Genomic DNA, 25,040 nt, shown 5'->3' with positions numbered 1-25,040 from the left:
ATATCTTCCTGTCAATATGACTTACATTAACATCTAAAACTTTTAATGATAATATGTTAATATATAATAAATTATAAAAGTAAAAAAAAATGTGCTCTGGCTGTTATATGAAGAATGGATTATGGTAGAGTAGAAGATTGAGACAATTCTGCCTGAATGGAATAGCTGTGTATGGAAGTGAACAGGCTCAGGACAGTGGGAGTGTGAGAAGATTAAGTCACACAAAACTAGAAATACAGATGCAATCAACCATGGCTCCAAGAGCAGATAAAGAATCAGGCACAACCTTCAAATGCTTACTTCTAAAAACTGGGCACATTATAACGTTATACCATTATACCATTGACAGCTTTTCTAAAACAAAAACAGAAATGGAAGGAAATTAAGAGCTGTCATATGCGTGTTAAGTGGAACCTGACTTTTTATAGACTTGAACAACAGATGAAATGTATATTTCAGAAACTCAGGAGAAAGATAGTACCTGAGGGCAGAAACCAAAAGATGCTGCATTTGAGATAATTTTATAGTCCTAAAGTTTATGAAGCTGTGCATATGCATACATACACACAGAGAGACACATAATACAAACACACACACACACACATACATGCATGCACACGTACATACACAAAAATACAACTACAAATTAGGTACATGACATGTCAGTACCTCTCATACAGGACAGGGACTCAAATCCATGGAGCTGCAGGCTAGTATTTTAGCACAGAGAGAAGAGATGAGAAACTGACAATAAGTAAACTTTAACCAAGTAATCCTGACTGGCTTCCAAATGCCCAGTCTCTGACTACTAAATACATGTACCACCCTTGCCAATCTAATGGTTATCTTTCCTGACATTTTCTTATATGCAAAAAATACCCATTTCATCATGACAGCAAGAGAATTGTGTGACACATTCTATTTTTAGAACTCCTATCTCTTGGTCCCTCAGTGTTACCATAGGCAACTGAGGCTTCAATTTCAACTCACACAACCTGTTTGTACATGTTCACACACACAGTTAGAGGTAATGGCTGTAGAAGTCAGTTATGCAGATAAAATTGCTTATGTCATTATTCTTTTCTCAAAAGATGATATTGAAGCAAGGCAGGCAAAGAATGCTAAGGTGGATGGCAGGACTCTATGCATGAAGAGATAAGGGTGATGATGCAGGGATGGTGCAGAGCAAGGATGACTTAGCAAAGCAGCCATGAACCTTATTGCTCACCTGTACAGGAGAAGTCATCCACACGGATGTATCCTGGGATGCAGTCACAGCGATATAACCCTGGCAAGTTGACACACACTGTGTTGGCATGACAATAGTGCATCTTAGCTGCACACTCATCAATATCTAAAAAAAAAAAAAAAAAAAAAAAAAAAAAAGAGGAAAGAAAATTATGGTTAGTGGTTCAATCAGGTCAGAGTATAATTGCCCTATAATGAAGTTGTGTAAGGCGAATGGCTACTGATGTCAGGAATAAAAGCAAGGGGCATTAAATTCACATGCTTAGGTGTAAAACCAGTCGGTGAACTAGACCCCATTCGGACATGAAAGTATTCTAGAAAGATGCATGGGGAGATGCCACAGTTGAGAACCCAAGAAGGGTGAAGATGAAACAATTTGTTCATTTCTCACTAAGGGAGAAACTCTATTTAAATGCCCCAAATCAAGGAGCTCTGTATCTGTCACACTGAGGCCTATTAATATGCATCAGGCATCCCTGGGACATGATGCAGCTTTCATCAGTATGATAAAGGAATCCAGTCCCTCTCTGCTTATGTGTCTGACTAAGACAAGCTTTAATCCATCTGTTACCAAATGATGCTGCAGCCATTTCCTCCACACTGTACCCTAGATTGAAGACAGCAACTATTTTGGGTTGCAAAATCAGCATTTTGGTGCTTTGACCTAGAGATGTGTACCAGGTGATGGGCTCATTCAACAGAACATAGCATTCTCTTTGGGATGAAGGTCAGAGAGACACCTGCTTTCTATAAGTAATTTCTGATGAAGATTAAAATAACTTACCACTGTAAACATCACATTCAGTCTTTTCTAGAAGTTATGTTTTCAAATTTTGATTTATGTTCAAAGTACTATTACATAATTATTAGTGAGGTTGTTAAGACAACACAGAAATCTAAGTCAGAAAATGTGAGATCTAGTTCAGGGTCTGATAGTCACAAACAGAGACCTGCATTTGATACTCTGACCTTTTAGCCCCTCATCAGATTGCCCTGTGTGCCAGTTCTGAACCCAATGTTTTGTACCAAAGCATCAACTTTGGGAGGTACCCAAGCATCAACTAGCTTGATTCAAATGTAACTCCATTATCAAAGTATACACATCACCTCTATTTTAAACTCTAGAAAATGAGGTTCAGAGAAGTTAAATTATCTGTCAGAGTCACCCCACTTAACATGCTACACATGGGATTTGAATTCCTGAGTCTCTGATTAGCTATAATGTCAGCTGAAGCCCTTGAAGTTAAAAATAGTCAAATCCAGTTTATTTAATAATTACTGACATCCAAATATTTTAATTTATAGAAAAGAGAAAAAAATAACTATAGCAAGTCACTAGAAAACTCATTTGTCTGTTGTTCTTTTGGGATATTTTTCTTTTTAAAGAAACGTAGTTTGATTTATTTCGCAATAAAGCACAGTGGAATAAAATTAGCCTCTTTTCAGTCCTAAAGAGCTGTCAACCTATAAATAAGAGTTATGGTTGGGTAATTGAGGTCTTAGGAGGAGATCCACAGTTAACAAGACTCTAGTAACCTTGGTATGAGAAAAAAAAAACCACCAAAATTTAATGAAAGAACTCAACCAGCCATCAATGCCCTCTGTGCCAGTCTGTGTCTCAAGGGAGTATTCCAGGGAACTTCACTTGCAGCAGAAATCCTGATAGAGGAACCAAGTCATGGTGCCAGGTATACAGAAAGGTTGTGGTGGTAGCACTGTACATACATTTTTTTCATGTTTTTTGACACAGCAAGATCACACTTCCACATCCTCATCTCAATTAACCATGGCTACATGACTGCACATGAAGTCTGAGTGTAAGAGTATCCATCTGGGTAGAAACATATAGTAAGCCAGCATCTGCCTCTACATCTGCATCAGAGCCAGCATCTACCCCTACATTTGCTTGTTTCTGACTTAGAAACCACAAAAACATACTCAGGGTTCAAGAAGGGACCCCTGAGTTACAAGTGGGTCATCAAACAGGCATTGTTAACATGTTGCATGATACAGAAATATGTCCTCACTGAGATACTTCCTTGAACCTTCTCCAACAAGGACAAAGAGTTATCGCAAAGAAAATGGATCTTAAGAGAATATGAACATATTAGGTAAGGAATGTGGGTGAGTATACAGAGGAGAAACTGTAGAAGAAACCTTTGAAGTCTCTATGGAGTTAGGAGAGAAAGAATCATTGAACTGTGACTTTTAAGAACCCTAATTAATCAATTGCAGTGGTGTATGATGGCACCATATACTGAAGAGGTAAGGCAGGAAGGTCATGGGTTTGAAGCCAGTCTGAGCCACATCTTTAGAAGCTGGTGATAATATTTCAAAGGTTAAGAAAACATATTTCTCTCTTAGAAGACCAGAACCCAGTGTTCTGCACACAAATGTAGTGGCTTATAACCACTGTAACTATAGCTTCAATAGATCCTATAGCCTCTTCTGGCCTCCACGGGCAGCTTCACTCATGGATACATGCTCCCACCCCCAACACACACACACACACACACACACACACACACACACACACACACCATTTAAATAGTTAAAAAGAAAACATTAATTAGCCTTTACTGAGCCTGACAGTAAAAGAATAAGCAAATTACCACTTTGGACCTCTCAGCCTATAAAACCATGAATAAATTTTTACCAAAGATAGCAAACTTTCTCACAAGGTATTTTACACAGTCTGAGAGGGTCACAGAGGAGGGTCACAGAGCATTTCTCTGTGCAGAAAGAAGTCTGTGGAGGTGCCGATTCACCTGACACTTGAAGTAGGAATGAAACAGAGAGGAAAGAAATGATGCACCGCAGGGCAGAGGGTGTTCCAGGAGACTGTTACAGGAAGCTTTGCCTATTGAAAACAGGGCTAGAGAGAAAGAAAAGCTCAGGCAAGTTCCCACTAGATCTCTCTCAGCCCACATCAAGGAGCTTGGACTTTAATCAGGGCAGTGACACAATCCAATTTCTGTTTTTAAAATATACTCCAGCTGTAGGAGAGAGAATTGATTGGAGCAGGCCAAGCTGAGGGCTAAATCACATTGGTATTTTGCTCACAGCCACACTGACATCCTTTTCACTCTTCTGGGATGCCCAACCATTCCTCAGGATGAGAAACTAGTCAGGACCTGCCTCTAAGGTGATTCAATCTTCACCCATGGCCACAGCTGACAATTAGGCTGCGACCCGAAGTGAGAACTTGCCTGTCATGGATGCCTGTCAACTTTTTCCAACGGGGACTCCTGGCTCATTTTCCTCAGGCCACTGCATGATGGCTGGGAGGCTACCACCTCTTCTGGATTTAAAGGAGTCATTTGGTACAGTGTGCCTAGTTTGGTTCAAATAAACCAATCTATCTCTTTACTTCACAGGCATCTAAGGCCTTGAACAAAAGTATTTTCAAAACAACCAAGAAGCAGGTGGGAACAAAATCCTAGAGAGGATTTCTCACAGTTTTAAACAAACTCTTGTTCTCTATAAGTCATGCAAGACTCACGGCCTACCATCTCAGCTGCTCTGTTGAAATGTCTTATAGTAAGCTTTGATTTTTTGATTTGTCTTATAGCAAGTATAGCTCATGCCTCTAATTTTGGCTCTTGCGTGTCTAAAAATTCTATGACAGAGCACCAAAATAAAGATGAAAAAAATGCTCTGGAAAATCAAACTGCCACAATTTTATCTTGGTTGTTCAGCTTTCATTCAACCACCACATATAAGAGGCACGCTGTGGTACAGGCATAGGGGAGGGAGAAGAGAATGAAATGGGGTCACCTCTCTGGGTCCCTGGAAGAGAGAGAGGAGGTAACAACTTCTGTAGTGTTGGGTTAGGGGTGGGGGTGGAACAGTGAAGCATTGACAAGATAACAATGATTGTCTCTCTCCATCGAGGCATAACAGTGTACAGTCTCAATAGGACTCAAGAGGGCTTCAGCAAGAAAATCTGATGAAAAGGAGAATCAAAACAGAATTAACATATTTGAAGAGCTGGGAGACCCAGAGAAAACAACCTCCAGAAATTGCTGATATTTTAAGTCCCCTCCCACAACTAAGATTATTTTAAAGTGAGCCTAGGACAAACACTGCAGTTTGTTCATAGAGAAGAGGGCTATAAAAGGTGCTGTAATAATTAGAAAACAGAAGGCAAGAAAGATCATAAGATACTGGTCAAAAGAATGGGTCACCATGCAGGGAGAGAATGCCTAGACCCCACACAGCACAGGAAGACTTCTTACATGAGTGAGACATGCTGCTGGAGCTTGTCAAGGCAAGAAGGGTTCTGGCTGAAGAAAGCATTCTGGAGCAATGGTCTCTCTCAAAGTAATGTTCTCCCCAAAGCCAGGAAGCAAGAAAAGACCGAGTCTGAGTGTGAACTTGGAGTGGTTTTGAACACAGCCAAATGCAGGCTCCAGATAAGAAGCTGAACCTGCTCTATAACAACACTGAGTGGAAGCATAGTTAACCTGACACCTGCTGAGATTCAAGGGAACAGGCAGGTGAGCTACCCTGCTGCTGAGACAAGGACCATAGCTAATGAACAACACTGTCTGCTGTTTGTACACAGAAGACACCCTGCTCGTCACCCCGTGTGTGGCATCTCAACACCTGCTTACCTATTTGACCACTCTAGCACGTAGGTACCATAGGTCATAATAAGTAAACTGAGGCTCGGAGAGTATTACAGCATTTATCCAAAGCGTAAAATCACTTGGCACTAAAATCTGGATTTGGAGTCAAGCAATTCAACTCGAAAGGGCCCTTCCACTGGCAGTTTTAACACTTATTTAAATTTCAATCCAATGACGTCATGTGTGGCTGCTATGACTGTGACATGCACATGAGCAGACAGCTCGCCAAATGCCACCAATGACATCTGTTCAGGCACCGTTCTTGCTACTAAAACAGTCGTGCCACTCCAGACATCTCAGTTTCCTTGGCTCATTTAAACCAAATCCTCATATTTTTGCACTTTAGGATCCAGGTCCCAAGGCTCCCAAATGGACAGGTACATCCTGTTGCCACCTTGAACCTGTTTCTTCCTATAGCTTCTGCTTCAGTTACTTGCAACCATCCGAGCCTCCAGTGAGTTGGAAATTAGTAGAATGCCTGGGTGTTTATATGGTTATTCACTGTTGTTAAAGAAACATCTGAAGCCTTGCTGCAGTGTATTTTGGCTCCAGTAGAATGGAGTTCAGATTGTGATTCATTCATATAAATTGCTTGTCGTCTTTGAAATATTAGAGTTCATCTTCTCGTGGTCTTTTGAGGTAATGAAAACACATGATTTATGTCCCTAGGACAGTGAAGTGGTTTGTTTTCATTTTTTAAATGTATACTTATAGACTTTCAAATGAAACTTGATGTGACAGAATGGTTCTTCACACATCACCAGCCTCTGTCTACAGGACTTTGGAGTAAACCCCCGCCAGCCTAGATTGGGATCACTGTCGTTAAGTTAGAGCACAAATGAAAATTAGCTTGCGGTGCGTGCTCTAGGCAGCACACAGAGGTGGCCACAAAGCTTCTTCCTAATAACATATGATCTATCCAGACTCATTATGTAAGGCTTTCCTAGGCAAGAAAAATTAACCCAGAGAAAGCTGGATACAGAGATGAGGGGAGGGTTCAGGCAAAGGAAAGAACAAAGGAAGGAAGACAGTGCCGCAGCTGATTTGAGTCATGTTCTGACCAAGGACTATTGCCATCTTCTCTCGTTCCTTCTAGATCCTCCAGGGACTGACTTCAGTATCACCCATAGAATCTCTGGAATTTTAGAAAGAGTCCACACGACATCAAGAAACACATATACCCATGTTCTGCTCTGAGCAATAAATCCGGGACAGGGGCTTGTTTACCAAAAGTTACATTCTGCTCTTTCTTTGTTAAAATGTCTTCAATGCTGAGAATTGAAACAGAACTTTCCATCTATGTCATACAGGATATTTGTTTAAATTTCAGCTTCTGCCTTTGGGTCATGTATTAGAGCTCTGAGCCATCCCGGCATAGCTCTTGGTTTTTCTGTTAAATTCTTGTGGCTTAGGACAAGTCACATTTCCTGAGATCATAGATCTTGTCAAAGTGAGGGATTGGACCCAAAACCTTCAGAAGACCCACTGACTCTAAGGCTCTTGACCCTTTCAGATATTTCTATCAATTCATCTTAAGGTCTTGCCTCTGGAGCGGCTCCTGGGCTAACTACCTTCTCTATTCCCAGGAGAAGCACATGAACATCCTATGTGTCTTTCTAGATAACATGATTCAGATGTCCAGAGTCCTCACTGTGGTCCCCTATAAACTGCACTGGCATCTCCCCAGTTAAGACAAGATAACCTATAGTCACACAAAAGCACTTCCAGACAGGCTCCCTGCGTTCTCTTAAGATAACCTGCAGGGCAATGTTACCAGCCTGACCTCCTGGCTGGGCAGCAATTGAGATGACAAGAACACAGCAGTGGCAGCCAGTTGGTTAGTATTTTCGAACCAGCTATACTTTCCTTTCCTTATGGGCCGTATTTACATTTTTTTAAAGTTTAAGTGTATATAATCTCTAAATTGAAACTATAAAAATCCAGCAAGAGCTTAGAGTACAGCAGCTACATGGTGAACTACTGGTGAGATGATGGCTGCCGTTGGTGTCACTCATCCAAATTAATAGAGTTCCCAACAAGAATGACCAAAAAAAAAAAAAAAAATGAGTCTTAGTATGAACTAAGGCTTTAGATGATTATGAGCCATACACATCATGCTCCCCTACTGCAGTTAATGTGGAGACGCTAATATGTGTGGGGGTGTGGGTGCCATGTCTGTGTCTTCAGTTGTACTATAAGCCTAAAACTAATTTTAAAAAAACATATTTTAGGCTTAATTTTTAAAATCTAGGGAGGATGACAAAACATGGACTGTTTTATGCTTTCTCATATGAAAAGATAGAACGAAACCTTGGACTTGACCATTGGCATCACTGAAAGACAGAGCAAGAGATATTGAGAGTGGGGATGGGGTCCTCTGGCACAGACATGATCACTTCTCATCAGTGTGCTAGAAGTATGTTCAAAGCTCATGGTCTTCTTATTCCAAAATTGGCACTTTGCACCATGTTCCATTTATCTGTAATTATAGTTTCTTCCTAAATCAAGGGGGAAACAATCCAATGCTCATAGAATCTAGGACTATAAAAGCCAAGGAGACGTGTATGTGTGTGTGTGTGTGTGTGTGTGTGTGTGTGTGTGAGAGAGAGTGTGTGTGTGTTTATTTGTGTTTTTGTACTTGTATGTATGTGTTTACGTCTATGTGTTTGTGCATATGCATGCATTTGTGTGTATGCTAGTATATATGCATGTATGTGAGAACATTGCAGGTTCATGTATATTTCTATGTTTTTTGAGTTTGTTGTTTTGCATATGTGTTTATGAGTATATGTGTATAGTGGTTAATGTATATGTATGCATGTGTAGGGGGAATAGTGGGTGGTTATGTGTGTTGGTGTGCAGGCAAAATGTGCCTTTCTCACAAAAAATACCTTCTTGATGATGAACAGAGATGTTGAGAAAGCTCCAGACTAATATGTCATAAAAGAACACAGGAGGATCAGTCACATGAGACCTCTTAAGCATTAGGCACATCTTTAGAGAATATATATGAAGGAATTCATTCAGCACTCATAGTGCTACATGGTACAGGTTAGAGCCATTTTCACTTAATGTGTTAGGGATTAAAGGCACAACATACTGTGAAATGCCATATAGGTCAGAGCAGATCCAGATGTGAGGATGTGAACACGGGATATACAACTCTGAACTGGATGGTGTCACCACTCCTGAGCCAGAGCTTTCATCTTCCAACATAACACATAAGTTCTAGCATTTTATATCTTCAACCACTTGTTCTGCTGTTTCTTGGGACATTTCCAGATAACCCAAATGCATCTGTCAATTCTATTCAACTCACAGATTCCTGTGCCTCATGGATGGGGGGGAGTGGAGAAAGACAGGGAGAAAGAGGGGAAGGGGGAGAGAAAAACTAGTAATAAAAATAGGGAGGGGGAAGAAGAGGGAAGGAAAACAGGTTTTATAAAGCACCATATAACTCACTGCTCTGGAGGGAATTATGTCCCCCCAAGTGAATATGTTGAAATTCTACCCCCACCCCCAGCATGATGATGTCTAGAGATGAAAGCAATTAGGGCTAGATGCAAGCAAAAGAATAGGGCTTGGCAGGGTGTGCTAACACTTCGAAAGAGATGCTGGAGACTTGACCTTCCTCCCCTCCTAGGTAAGGCTGAGCTGGCCAGCTGCCGATAACCCAGAGCCTTGCTGTGCTAGGACCCTGGTCTCAGAGTTCCAAACCCCAGAAAAGCAACAGAGCATCCTGAGATTTCACACTACACAGTTGTCAGTGCTCTATTGTGGCATTACGAGCTGCTTCCCACCATAACCTTTTCTATTTCTCTGTTGCTTAGAGAAATGGGCTTTTGAGTCAAATTCTCCCATAAGTGCCAAACATGTTGGCAGCCAGAACAAATATCTTCAGATTTAAGCTCCAAGAGACATTTTGATCTTCCCATGACTGACAAATATATCCCATTACATCATTCTGTTTAAGATGGTTAGTTTGATATTTTTTAAAGAATTTTCCATATTTAGCTACATCAGATACCTAGAAATTCAGGATAACTTGTTTGGTTTTTGTCCTGCTGGGCTCAATTTCAAAATCAAACCCTGCCATAAAGCAACATTTTAATTTTTGTCGTTGGGAATCACAGTTCACCAATTTTCCACCTAATGGTGGCAAAGCATCATGAGAGGGCACCCCATGAAACTCTGATCATCCTGGCACATCTGACCTTTAAGAATGTCCATACACTGATATTAGCTGTCTGTGAGGAGAAAGAGACACCTGGAGTGAAGAGTGATTACTCCAGTCTTGGTCTCTGGCTGTATGACAACCTCTCTGAACCTATCTGTGCCTAAGCTCCACTGCAGATGACGGTAACAACCAATAAGACCAAGGTCTCAAAAATAATAATAAAAGGCAAGTTCATGATATGTAAGCCAGATGAGCTATCACAGAATACCCTGGACACACGAAAGTAACAGCAAGCTTTTGTCTTTGGTACAGTGGGAAAGGAAATGCAAGAGCTGTTGAGGGTCTGCCAGATTGCAGAAGCAGTGAAGTTTCTGCATGTTGGTGTGATGGTGTGATGTGGCTTGGGTCTTCAGAAGTCGTGCTCATCCAGGAGGGAGGAAGTGACAGGATGCTGGGTTGTGTGGGTACCATTCAAGGCCTCTTGGTGAAAGAATAGGCTCAATGTATAAAGGGGGGGCATGTTCTTTGATCATCACATTGTGCTCAGCATAGGCAGAGCACTTTCATATATTGATTCATCTTCTATTTGGTACTGCATGAAAGTACTAGGGACATTTTTAGTTTATAGGGGCCCAAAAGGTGACTCAGATGGAAAGAGACAATGGAGGCTATGAAACTATAGCACCTACCTTTTTCTAACCCTCTGTGAACCACCTTAGTTTCGCTGTTCTAACGTTTACCTGCCCTAGTTTAGTAAACATCCATTTCTCTGTAGCCATGTAATCAAATTATTCATTCATCTTTTTTTATTAAGTAACCAGAATAAAATAAACAAACTTTAGCCTTTAAAAAAAAATGATGTAGGCCTGGAGAAATGGCTGAGTAGATAGGAGTACTTGTTGCACTTGCAGAGGACACAGGTTTTGTCCCCAGTACCCATATTGGGCTCACAACTGTCTTTAACTTGAGCTCCAGAGATCTGATACCTTCTTCTGGTCTCCTCTTGTTCTATATGTACACAGCATAAATACACACAAGGACACATATAACATAAAGAAAGATAAATGAATAAAAACTAAAAATAAATGATCTGGTGCCAAAAGTCTAACTCTGATTCACAATGGCATCAAATTAGTAAGTGACCAAAACACCTGGCTCCAAAATTTATTTCTGTGAACCAAAGATGAAAAATATAACCTGGGTTCAGGTTATATTCACTCACCCTTACCTACCATTTGTATGCTACAAGACCATCCGCTACAATTTCCCCCTGTACTCTCCCATGGGGGGTGGTGCTTTAGATACAACAAGTATCTTAAACTCAAGTCAATATTACTCCTAATTCCAAATTCTTATTCATCTAACTGAATCACAATAGAAAAAGCAAGAAGTGTTAAAGCTTATTTTTAAAAACCATTAGGTCCAGATTCCCATTTACTGCCAAGCAAATAAAAATAAGAGTAGAGAAGAAAGAGAAGAGTGTTTGAATATAACTAAATTTCTTTGAAAAAACAATCCAAAAGTTTGATAGATTACATTATCAAAAAAAAAATCAGGAAATGGAAGAAAAAAAACTCTTGCACCTAAAGTAACAATAGCAAACATTTATGCAGAATTTTGTAATCAGTATGGCTCCCGGTATTAATTTCTGGTGTCCTCAGGGCATCACCCATGAGTGGATTCTGTTTAACCTCTCAAGTCTACAAAGGAAGAGTGAAAGTAAGAGAAGAAAGAATAACTGACCTGACCAGGGTCACACAAGAGAGGAGTGAGGAGATTTCCCTGTTCCTTCCCTCCACCACCTTGGCCTATACCCCTGTTCCTACACTCCACACTCTGGTCTGTTCACTCAGGCCCTGCTTATTCTGCTTGCTTCCTATTGTTATTTCTGGTTTCATCCCCCAGAGACTACTAAATTTTAGGAGAAGGGGGATCCCATTGGTAGGAAGATACTAGGAGATAGGGAATACCAGAGGCTGGAAGACAGCAAGGTCTTAGTAACCTCAAAGGCTAGAGGATCTCAGGCAATGGGAGATGCTGAGAAATGGAAGGCTCCTGGGGTTGGGGAATTACAGAGCACCGAGGACTACAGTGGGAGCTCAAGGACTGGAAGCAGGAGGACTGTGTAGCTACGGTTTCTCTGGTTCAGAGTTTCTGTTCAGGGTACTAAAAGATTTAGAAAGAGAGAGTGGTGATGGTTGTTACAGTTATGACTGCTACTCTGTTCACTTAAGATGGCTAAATTGAGCCAAACGACTGTAATTCTAGAACTCAACAAAGTAAGGAAGGAGGACTCCTGTGAACCTGAAGGTAATCTGCCTCATACAGCATCCGGCCAATTGAGGCTACAGGATAAGCCCCGTATCATAAATATGCAAAAGTGGTTAATTTTATCAACTTATCCTCCTTAAATAGGTAAATTAAATAGTGTAAGAATTTTAGCTCAATATAGATGTTTCATCATGAGAAGGCAGTAGACACAGTGGCACTTCATATGTGTGTGTGTACGTGTGTGTGTGTGTGTGTGTGTGTGTGTGTGTGTGTATTTTTAAAAGACTATGGTAGATTTCAGCCCACATTCCTACCAAATTACCCCTTATTGTCACTGTAAGAACACTAACAGAACTGATGAACACTGTAAAAACACTTTTAGTGTTTGCCCATCTAAGGGATAGGTTTGCCACTACAAAGGCTCTGTAAGCTAGCCTGCACAATCTTGGACATCAACAATAATTCTCAAGCATCTTGAAGCTTCTCTTATCTTTGATTTAGGGGCCATTGTGGATAAATTACCAGGCTTCTCCTCTTGGTTGGCCTTGGAGATCTAAGGAAAAGATTCTATCCACTCAACGTTGGGCGCTCCTCCAAAATGCCACCTTCTCTTTCATATAGCCAGTCACACACTTCCCAAGACAAGATTCTTCCTGTCTTACTCCCTTTCCAAGACTGCCATTGTGGAGATTAACAATAGCATATACAGTGTGTGTGCTCATGTGCCTGTGAATGGGGGGGGGCTGATTTCTTTTAATGTCTTTGCCCTAAATATGAAAAAATTAAAGCTCTGAAGGAAACAAAAAGCTTCAGAATTTAACGCTTTTGGAGCTTATTTAGAAATTTGAAAATAAGAGAAGATCCTTGAATAAATAGCATGATAATGAAGATAATTGTCATTCCACCTCAGATAAATGAAATAATAGAGGCAAAAAATAACTCTAAGATGCCATGATGCTATCCATATACCATCATTTTCTAGAGACTGAAATGATGCTAGAAATCTCTCTTTTAGATGTATTCTGTGATATAATACAGATATCTGATTGTGGCTAGTGAATTTTAGAAGATAACCCTAAATATAATAGGGGGAATAGGGGGCTGAAGGAGAGAGCAAAGGAGGGAGAGACAGAGAGAGAAAGGGAGGGAAAGAAAAAGGGAAGGGTAAAAATAGGCAGAATTGAGAGATACATATTTTCAAATGCTATGCTCAGACCTGGGGTAAAAAGCTAGATGCATAAAATGGTATCAGAGTCCAGGGTGCCCCCTACTCCTCAGGCCTGTGGCCAAGGAGGCCTATTTTAATGTTAACAATTTTAGGTAGAACAACCAAGCCCCTCTCAGAAGTGCCATTAAAACTCTCACTGGTCTTTCCATGCCTTGCTCTGCGTTAGAGGTCCAGGCTAGAGTAATGTAGATGTTTGCACCATGGGTTCCTCTTCCTCTCAGGAGTGACAGTAGCTGAGAAGTGGAAGGCATGGCCATGCCTTCTATGAGAGTTGGCAAGAGAAATGTAGACAGAGGACAGAGGCAGGCTGAAGGCACTTGAAAGGAAATATGCCAAGAAAAACCAGAAGGGCAGGGAGCATCTAGAATAGGGCCTGCTTGATGAAAACTGGCAGGAAAGGTGGCTAAAGATAAACCACATGAAGGAAGGATCATTATTTAACAGCCATGGTATGAACTAGCCCCATTTATGAGTGTGGGTTTGTTGGTTCAGAGGAACATCAGGAATGTGAATATGGGTAGGCCTTGAATATCCTGTGAAGACTCTACTCTGTGGACTACTGCAGTGCACATTTGACATGAAAATGGGCTTATTTCTTCCTCCGTTTTTATATTTAGTGAATACTTTAGCATAGCACTCAATGACAAATACCCCTTAAGTCCTCCTATAGCTTCCAACTCTTTATCTCTCATTTATTTTTCCCTAAAATTTCAAGTCATTGTCATAAAGTATTTGATCATACATATTAACTTTGGAAAGAAGTTGATTCAACTCTTTGAACTAATAAACATGAATGAGGTTTGTGCATTTGCTGAGAGGAGCAGTTTCTGGCTTTTTCACTGTTACATATTAGTAAAGAAACACATGAACTAATCTAGAATTCTTCATGTGTTCTGAGCTGAGGAATTACTGATGATTTTAAAGTCATCAATCTGGAAGCAAGGCTGAGCCTGACCATCAGGAAATCATCAGCAGACGAGAGTGCACATAGACAGGGAGAGACATCCACCTGCGATGAGTTTGCACACAGATCGAAATCATGCAAGGAGCTGGGAGATTCCACTTGAAGATCAGTCTACTGAAGTTTGTAATTTTGAGGGTCACATTCAAGGAATAGAGGGTCAAGAGAGCAGGAAGTAGAACGAGTGTGAATATGGCCATAGGCCAAAAGGTAAAGATCTTGAGGCTGAACTCTTGCCCTCAATAATAACAAGGATTTTTGTGAAGATGAAATCCAAGCCATGAGGTATCAAAAGCTTCAGCGAACAAGGGAGGGAGGCCAAGAGATTTGTCAACGATGACAACTAGATAGGGTCACAGGTGTGGTAAGCAGATGGCTGAGAGTTCTACGGAGAAAAGTTTTCCATGAGGAAAAAAAAAATACTTGACAGAAGGCGAAGCTGACTTTGAAGAAGCTGAGCTGATTCTGGGCTCAGAGAACATCAAATGTTAAGAGAAAAGCAACCCCTGCTGACACCTATGTCCACACAGGAATTCAAGAGTCAGACGGGACATTCTGCGAAATATCTGATAACGTTGTGGGTCTTTTAGTGAACAATGCAATAGGGGTTGAGGAAAGGGCTCACTGGGTAAAGTGCTTGCTCTGAAAGTATGAGGATCTGAGTTCAGATCCCCAGCAAATACATAAAAGCCAGGCAGAGTGACAACACACATCTCTAATTCCAGTGCTGGTAGAAGGCAGAGACCAAAGGATCTTTGTAGCTTGCTGGCCAGGCAGTGTACCTAAAAGGGTGAGTTCCAAGTTCAGGGAGAGACATTGCCTCAAAAACTTAAGTCATAAGGACGGGCGACATCAAGCACTGAACTACTACTTCTGCATTCACATGCACAGGCAAGCACGCCTATGAACACGTGTATAGACATACCTAAACACACACAGCAGACATGTCATTCATGGAAGACAGCATCATTCCCTAACACCTCACCCTTCTCTCTGGCCCTCCTCCTGCTAAGGCGCCCTGAGCCGTGGAGTGAGTGATACAGATATACTTCTCTATGTCTGAGCACTGGACAGTCACTCCATTTCAAAACTCAGATCAGTTAGGAGCCACTTCAAAAACTGACACCCATATGGTCATAGTGGCAATTACCTTTGATCCCAGCATTGAGGAGACAGAGGCAGAGGCAGGAGGTGGAACTCTGAGTTCAAAGCCAGCCTGGTCTACAAAGTGAGCTACATAGCTCCAAAAACCAAAACAAACAAACAAGCAAAGAAGCAGTTTCTCTGACAAAGAATGAGCCACGTTCATCTTTAGAACATACAGTAATGTGTCTTTCTTTCCCACATCCCGCTCGAACTGTCCTTCCCCCATTTCTACCCTCACACGCACATATGGACAAATTGCTACCTTGTAGACATATATACTCTCACTGGGTACTTCTGAGAATCAGTTTTCCCAAATGTGTCCAGGCCCCACAGAGAGGCTTCAATGTTCCCTTCTCTCTAGGAGACAGATACCACTGAGAACTCTGGAAAGCAGGCTCTACTTCCTCTGTTTCTTACACTGTTCTAGGCTTGCTGTGTGCACCAGCTTGCTCATCTTCCATGGCAGTCCCTGTGCTGCTACTGATACCATGCCAGAAAGGAAAACCAAAGAGACACAGTCCAGGAACACACTAAGGTGGCTTCACCAACATGAGCCAGGTGCACAGCCACTCTCATCAACTGAGCCATCTTCCCAGGGGTCCTCAATCCCCAATTTTCCCTTCTGCTTCTGCAAAACTCTAAACCCACCTAATGTCCGAACCTAGTCCACACTATTACTACATGCTAGACTATGGAATCTTAATATCAGACATAAACCAAAGCAGTCATAAAGTGACTAAGTAAATATGTGTTAAAATAAAAGCAAGTCATGTAATCTTTGAACATTCTGGAATATTCGGTGTCATTTCTCAGGGCTTCTTCTGCCTGGGATGCCCCTTTTACTTGCCTTTTATCTTGTCATCCTGCAGATCCAGCCTTATATGACACCCCCATGTCTATCCCCTAGTATTTCACTGGGTCCCCCATATATACATACCTCAACTGAGGTCCTATCTGATAGAAGAAGTGTCATATCTCCCCAAGTTCTATGAAGTTAACATCTGTAAAGTCATGTCACACTGTCACCTCTAAGCACATGTGTACTATCCCACTGGTCTGCTCTTTGAATATGGAGCCATTTTACTTTTCTTTGTTCATAATACCAGCACATATACAGGATCTAATATCAAATATGTATTATATTATATTATACAAAAAGAGGGACTTTGATAATTGGATGGATGAATAGTAAAATAGTAATGGATAAAACCTGTGAATTGATATATTGCATCTAATAAACATCAGTGTTGAAATGTCAATCAAGTAAGAATGGGCCCAATAATAACTACTCTACTGGCTGGTCCCTTAGTGAAAAATCTCACTTTAAAAAAAATACATTTTTTTCTCTAAAATTGAAAATGGCCCTCTAGAACATCACTCATTCCTTTCCACACCCAAGTGCCTTGGGTTTTAGCATTAGAAGCCATATTTATTCACTAAGCACTTTTCATATAACTGAATTCTTTAGACTGAGGTTGTATCAAGTAAACTGTTCAGCTAGCTGAAAATTCCTCTAAGTATCCTTCATCATGATAAGAAAACAGTTTGCAGTCTTTATCTGAGCTGTTCAAGTCACAGGATAAGGCCCAGGGAGATGGTTCAGCAGGTAAGAGCATTTATTCCTAAGCCACACCCTGAGTTCAATCCCTGGGACTCGTATGGTGGAAGGAAAGAACCAATAAAAACAACTACCCCAAGTTATCTGCTGAAGTACACACACACACACACACACACACACACACACACACACACACATGCCACGGAATGTGCATACACACACACAAGTAAATAAATGTAAACAGAATAAGAATAGTCAGATAAAACCTGAATATGGTGTATGTCCTAGCTATAGAAGTCTTCAGAGTATTTATCAATAAGGAGATATTTAGCCATAATAGATCCCCCTAATGTTGCCTGAAGGAATTAATCTGTGGTATTGAAAATATCCATAATTTAATAAATACCTGATATAAGGCAACAAATATGAGTCCACTAGCTATAAGCCACAGGACACTGCAAGACATCTTTCATTCTACAGAAAGGGAAACAAATGAGGCTTGGAGAGCTAAGATCAGATCATTCACAAAGAGCAGGTACACGACTGAAATCCTTCTGTTTTATTCTGAGGTTTCACCTTTTAAATAGATAAAATGCTACTTGAAGCAGATACAGTCTACTCACAAACCAACAGTGTGCCTGCCTAAGAGAGAGCAGAGACACCTTTTATCTAAGTCAAATTCTGTTGTTTCTCAAGGAACCAAGGTTTGGCTCTGAAATCCCACTGATTCAAAGGATCCCCCACTAAAAACATTCATAAGTGTGTTTAAGGTGAAGGTAAAAATGGATGCACTTCCTTTCAAAGTAAACATGTCAAGAAAGACAAAGTTTGAAGTTGGTCTTGCAATACTGGAGCTGTCCCCACTGTTCTTTCTTGTGCTTCTAAATCCTCTTCATAAACCCACGGTCACAACTGAAAAGTCACAGAACTAAAGCCCAAATCTCTCTGACCTCAGGCTGACTGCTATGTAACAGAAATATGTCGCTACCAGCAACGTGAAAGTTATCATCAATAGAGCCAAAATACCTCCATGGAGCCTGGGAAAAAGTCAGCCTAGAACAAGCTAACATCCTTCCCATTATGGATGATTGCTGCCATGAGGATATTCCGCTTAGCCTCCTAGAGAGGGATGTTAACCACAATTTTGTGACTAACATCACCGGCCACAAACACTGTCACTGAATACAGGGAAGATGAACTGGCTTTTATAAACCCAGCTGAGGACAATGGTTCTGAGCCATTTAACACCCATTCTTCAGCCACTTTTCTTTTTTGTGAGGTCTTTTCATTGTTTGTGTCACCCTGTCCAACTGGAAGCTAAAGTCAGGATCCATATAGAGATAGTTGGCTTCTAGACACAAGATGGTCTACTGAAAGCCCCACCTCCTCTACCACACATCCAGTGAATAAAAGACACTGAAGATCTGCCTGCCTGCTGTGGCAGCCCCATTCAAAACCAGACACAAATGTGACACTGTGACAACAATCCAGTGCCGTCTTCTCTGATATTTGTTCACACTGGGAACTCCAAGACTGTGCTATTTACCAGAAAAGCCTGTTTCTAGTTGTGGTGTGATTTGGCCCTTAGCATATGACTTTAATCTCTCTGGCTAGAATACAGACACACCCTTAGTACACTCCTCTAATCTCAAACAATGATGGTAAATTTAGTTTGTAGAAGGAAATACTCAAGTTTGAAAGTGATGACTAATTGAGTGACAGAGATGGATTAGAGAAAAACTTAACAGATACAAGATAGGCCCAACTCTCTGAGAAGGGAGAAGAAAGAGAAGCTTCTTAAGGCACAGAGATGGGAAAAGAGAGAGAGAGGCAGTTTTACTGGGAGAGTTTTACAGAGACAGGTTGAAGAAAGAACAAGCTAGACACAGGTAATGCTAGACAAGCCAGATAAGGAGAAGAAGCCAGAAGAATAGAACATATTACTTGAGTTAATTTGAGGCCAGGCATGGCAATTCAGTCAGAGAACACAAAAGAATCCATTTTAAATCAGTCAGCTTGGAGAGGACTTTGAGCCAGAATAGCTGAATTGAGCCAATCAGCCAGATATTAGAAAAACTAGTAAGGGTGAGTGTATTCAACATTAAGTCATAGAAGCTGAAAATATTCTAGGCCTAGATAAGCTTGTACAGAGGCTAGAAGCTTCCAAGACTCTGCCTAGGATAGTAGACTGAGGCAGTAAACCCCAGACACAACAGTTACTACAGGAGAATAAAAGTTACTATAACTTTTCAAGAGGGTGGCCAACTACAGAAGGGAAAGGATTTTGCTTCTACCATGAGATAGAACTCCCTCTTTGAAGTTTCTCCAACTACCTGCTCTACTGCAGCCCTGGGAAACCAACACAGTCCAAAAACAGACTAGAAGGCCCTGCTTCCACACCACCACCTCAGAGATTCACCTGTCACTGCCTCCCAAATACTAGGATTAAGGGTGTGTGCCACCATGCCCACCATGCCAGACTTAAATAGGCTTTCTTAATTTTGTTCCTGACCCAGCTTTGTTTAACACACATATATAATTAGCAATATAGATATACACACTTACTATAGGTTGTTTTCATTGTTATAATATATATATATATATATATTAGGTGTGTATTATATATATGTATATATATATATGTATATACACTTACTATAGTTTGTTTTCATTGTTATAACACATTTTTATCTATAAGAAGCCACTGAATAGGGGAGGAAACACTTGAAAGGAGAAAATCGTGTCTACACCTACTTACTTCTACCTGAGTCCAACTTATAAATGCATTTAATGCTGTTCCAACTTTATAGGAATTTCAAGAGATTGGCACTTGGTTATTTTTAGAGATACATTTAATTCACCTTGACAATGAGAAGAAAAAACTGAGCCACACTAATGCAATTAAGCTGATTTTCATTTGGCTACTACATACTTCATTCCTGACATCCACTATCCTTAACTTTGCTATTGGCCCAGAATGAACAGGGCAGCATTAAATCTGCAAATGAATAATCCTTGCCTTCTCACTGCTTTATTCTGAACAATTAAGCTAAATCAGCAAGCATCCCCGGCATTTCCATCTACTTCCCATCCCTCAACCATGGAGGGGTGGGAGTAGAAGGCTTACTTCTTCCTTTTTCATCTCTAACACTCTTACACTGGCCATGTCCTATCTCTGTGCTGTGATATTGACTAGCTTCTTTTTAAATTCACATAGATGTTATCGTCAAATGATAAATTGTAGCAGGCTACTCATATAATTGATCTCGAATTCCCTGTGCCCCCAACAACCTTTAGCTGTGGCATTTTGAAGGACTCAGTACCTTTTTGAAAAATCACAGGCTGATGAAATTCTGATGGGGGGATGTCTCACTCTACCTTAAAAAAATGTCTCAAATCTCCCAAGAAGTGTGAACATTGACCTCTATCACCATTCCGAAGATACACTTTAAAAAAATTAGACATGAGATATGAATAGCAGTCGGGTAAGAAACTCATGTTCTTGCTTTACAGCTAGAAAAAATTGTATTTACTTGACCTCCACATGCAGCATGAGCTGAGGGGAAAATGACTAGTGCTATCGGTACAAATCTGTAGAATTTGTCTGACTTATTGCAGCTTACCTGGGAAGATACCAGATGTGGCTGGAGAAAGGACTTTTGGGTCAAATTCAGATTTAAGCCTTGATTTACTTGCTAGAACATATTGGTTTAAGCAAATACTTGCTCTAAGCCTAAGTTTCCTTATGTGTTACCATACTAGGTTACTGTCAAATTAATTAGAAAAAAATAGCATTACATAGATCCTGAGAGATACTATTTTACCATTAGATTGGCTCTATCTAGATTGTTATTTTTCTCAGACTATTGTTATGTGTCTATTGAAAGTATAGATTCTGGGTCACCTCCCTCAGGGTATGGCCATGATCATTGGGAAACTTTCAACATCAAGCATATAGGATCTATAACAGTATGCTTTATTGGAGCTACAAAATATTCAGTGATGCATAGAAGTGGGAAGGAGAAGAAGATGGAGAGAGAAAGAGAGAGAGAGAGAAGGACTCACGGAAGCAAGCAGTCAGAGCAGAAGTCCATTGCAAATTTGAAACCAGAGGTCACAGGTCAAATTGTAAAACTTGCATCTACAGTAGAGGTTGGCACACTTTGTAAAAGATCAGAGGATGGACTAGCAGACAGCTCAGCTAGAAAGTGTCTGCCTTTTCAGCATGAAGACTTAGGTTGGACCCCAAGAACCCACATTAAAAAAGAAAAGAGCCAGAGGTAATGGCACATACTTGTAATTGCAGACCTGGAGAAGTAGTGACAGGTAGGTTCCAGGGATCAGGTGGCCAGACATCCCAGCCTGCTTGGTAATTTTCAGACTAGTGAGAGACCCTCACTTAAAACAAAACTGTGGAAGGCACCCAGAAGTTGTCCTTTGGTCTCCACATGCTCATGTACATATGTGGACCTGCATACAGATAAACACACACACACACACATGCATATGCGAATAGGCATGCATGCATTTGTGTACCCACTCAAAATGAACCAGATAATTCTTAGCCTTTGTGAAGCATTTTTCTATCAAAGTTATAGAACCCAAAGACTGTAACATGGAAATGGGCACAAACAATACACGAATGTGTAGAGTTGTGTTCTAACAAAACTTTATTTACAAACAAGATGTAGCAAAACCCCCATACTTTGCTGAACCTTGCTGTGATGGGAGGCAATGTACCCAGAAAGGGCATCGGATAGTCTCCTTCACCCTGCTGTGTTCAAGCTGACTGTGGTATTTAAAGTGCCTTCACGTCCAAACAATTTCACAGAATATCAAGTTTGAAACATTCATAAATAATATTAGGGCAAGACAGAGATGTTCTTGGACTTCAAAAAATTATTTTCTATCCACACACAGTGATAACATTTGTCAGTATGATAATGAAAAAATATAGACTAAATAGATCTTTCCATGAATTTCAGCAATCTGCTATAATTTATAACACAAGTACCAAGTAAAATACTCTCATTCTTATTTTCTTCCATATCACACAGGCACTAAATCCCTTAGGCATCTCCCAACCTAACTAAAGCAAAAGGTTTTTTTGCCCAGAATATAAACTTAATTTTCTCTTTCTACTTTGTTCCTTACTGGAAGTTTAATAAAAATGTTAATTCTAATTGTTTTGCTCTTGGCTATGATATTTATAAAAGAGCATTTTCATCCTATTACCCTCAAAAACAAAGTCAACTTTAGTCTTTAGTTATAAACAATTGCAGGGCTAGATGGCTCACTTGGCAAAATGCTTGTTGCATAATCACAGAATCAGGAGTTTGGATCCCCAGAACCTGAGTAAAGGTCAGGTGGATGCAGCAGTATGCCTGTGAGTCCAGTATTCATAAGATTGTAAGATAGGGTCCCCCAAGTAAACTACATAACCTATCCCAATCTGTATTCCCTGGGTTACATGAAAGCCCTAACTTACTTAGCACTGAAGGTAGAGGGTAGATGTCAACTTGTGCCTCTACCCACATACATAATAAAGTGTGCGTGCACAGACGCATGCACAAATAAATAAAAAACCTCCAGCCTTGGCTATGGAGTGAGACCCTGGACATGAAGTCATTATTGTTATCATCACCATCACCATCACCATCACCATCATCATCCAGACAGAAAATTGAAACCAGAAAGCAACACGGCATGAGGATCAGCAACACACATTACTTATTCCTTCTTTTTTTCTCCTCTACTCAAGACATTATCTCTCCACCTTTAGGTGAGAGAGCTTTGCACATGAGAACCATGCTAAGTTTGACCTGAAGGTAGATGCAATATTGGGATAGAGGACAATAAAGGGTTCATGACTTGTTCTGAAACTGAATGAAGGCTCCTAGGAATTGGTGATGATGGGATAAGATTCCCCATAGGAACGTGGGATGCAGATTAAACATCCAATGACAGCAGTGATAGGTGAGGACGGCCCACTGTGAAGGAAAATCCAAGTCTCTAGCCGAATCTTTCAGCTGCTCTATCTTTCAGCTGCTGTAACCATGACTTGAAGAACCTTCCAATTCCATTCCTCCTCACTCAGATAATTTCCAGGAAAATGAAAACAGTAGTTTGTCAGGAGCCATCTAGAAAAGGCTAAAACTAACATGTAAAACTGAAAAATGACTTTTCTGGAAATGGCCCATTGTTCTACACAGCTGTAATGGGTAAACTCTGTACTGCAGGGCCTTTAGAGATCTCATCTCAGGATTGATTCTTGTTGTTGGTATCCCTTTCCTGTCATTATTACATAGTCCAATAATTTCTAGGCATTGGCCTACCCTATTGGGCAGATTTTCTGTAGATCAACAAAGAAATACTCTCATGAAGTGATGATGTGTAGATAAATTGATGATTTCATAATTCCTGAAAATGATTTTAGAGAGTTACTAAATTTATACAAGTAACTTCCAGTTCTCTGAAAAAAGCTGCAAATAGGGCTCTGTAAAACTTCATGTGTCACAGGCTAATTGCACTAGTATAAGAAAAGAGGCTTGGAACAGATTTATGATCATGGAAAAAAAATCCTTCTAGGATAAACTGAGAGACCACTATCTGATAACTAAAGGTCATAAACTAGGAAAGGACAATTTATTGTACCTGCAAGGACAAAAAATAAATATTGACTGGTATTAATGAACTTATAGAGCCAGTAACAGGTTATGAATGTTTAGTCAGATACTACTTTTAATGAAATACATGTGAACATTTCTTCTGTGACTCTTTATCAATTTCTGACTTAAATTAGTGTCTTAAAATTGCTATGAACTTTTGGAATGTAAAGATTCTTGGAAAACCATGTGATCACTTATCCTGAGAAAATATAAGAACCAAGAATGATGACAATGAGACACAGGGCTTTTTTTTTTTTCTTGGTTGTAACAATAAAAAGGAAGAGGCTTTTTCTTTCTCAGAGCAATAGAGGATAGACCTTCTTTTTCAACCAGAATGAATTGAGTTTTTTCTGCATTGGTGCTTACTCATTGGAACTAGCTTCTAGGAGCTTTTGCTCCATCAAACAAGTGTATTTATGCATATGTAAGTATAGGTATGTGTTTGTAAATATGGGTAAACACTTGTGGAGTTGATGAGACAGGTGGTCTGGGCTAATCAATGTGTGTGTGTGTGTGTGTGTGTGTGTGTGTGTGTGTGTGTGCATATTATAAGCTGGTGCAACCACTTTGGGAATCAATTTGGCAGTTCCTCAGAAAATTGGATATAGTACTACCAGAGGACCCAGCTATACCACTCTTAGGCATATACCCAGAAGATGCTCCAACATGTAATAAGGACACATGCTCCATTATATTCATAGTAACCTTATTTACAATAGCCAGAAGCTAGAAACAACCCAGATGTCCCTCAACAGAGGAATGGATACAGAAAATGTAGTACATTTACACAATGGAGTATCACTCAGCTATTAAAAGCAATGAAATTTATAAAATTCTTAGGGAAATAGATGGATCTAGAGGATATCATCCTGAGTAAGGTAACCCAATCACAAAAGAACACACATGGTATACACCCACTGATAAGTGGATATTAGCCCAGAAGCTCAGAATAACCAAGATACAATCCACAAACCACATGAAACTCAAGAAGAAGACCAAACTGTGGATGCTTCGATCCTTCTTAGAAGGGGGAACAAAATAACCATGGAAGGAGTTACAGAGACAAAGTATGGAGCAGAGACTGAAGGAATGACAATCCACCTGGGGATCCATCACATATACAATAACCAAACCCAGATACTATTGTGGATA

The 25,040-nt window shown here is 40.3% G+C and overlaps 1 protein-coding gene across 3 annotated transcripts in view; it reads right to left on the bottom strand.

Moving 5' to 3' along the window:
- Nell1 (neural EGFL like 1) overlaps positions 1-25,040 on the bottom strand; it is an 839,869-nt gene that overhangs the window by 396,938 nt on the left and 417,891 nt on the right. For all 3 annotated transcript variants that reach the window (XM_031386788.1, XM_031386787.1, XM_031386789.1), the window contains exon 13: positions 1,229-1,354. In XM_031386788.1, the coding sequence (XP_031242648.1) occupies positions 1,229-1,354 (126 nt within the window). The remainder of the gene's footprint in view (positions 1-1,228; positions 1,355-25,040) is intronic.

Source organism: Mastomys coucha, unplaced genomic scaffold (assembly GCF_008632895.1).
Source record: "Mastomys coucha isolate ucsf_1 unplaced genomic scaffold, UCSF_Mcou_1 pScaffold21, whole genome shotgun sequence".
NCBI lineage: Eukaryota > Metazoa > Chordata > Mammalia > Rodentia > Muridae > Mastomys > Mastomys coucha.
The sequence above is the reverse complement of the archived record's forward strand: the minus strand, read 5'-3'. Positions and strand labels throughout refer to the sequence as shown.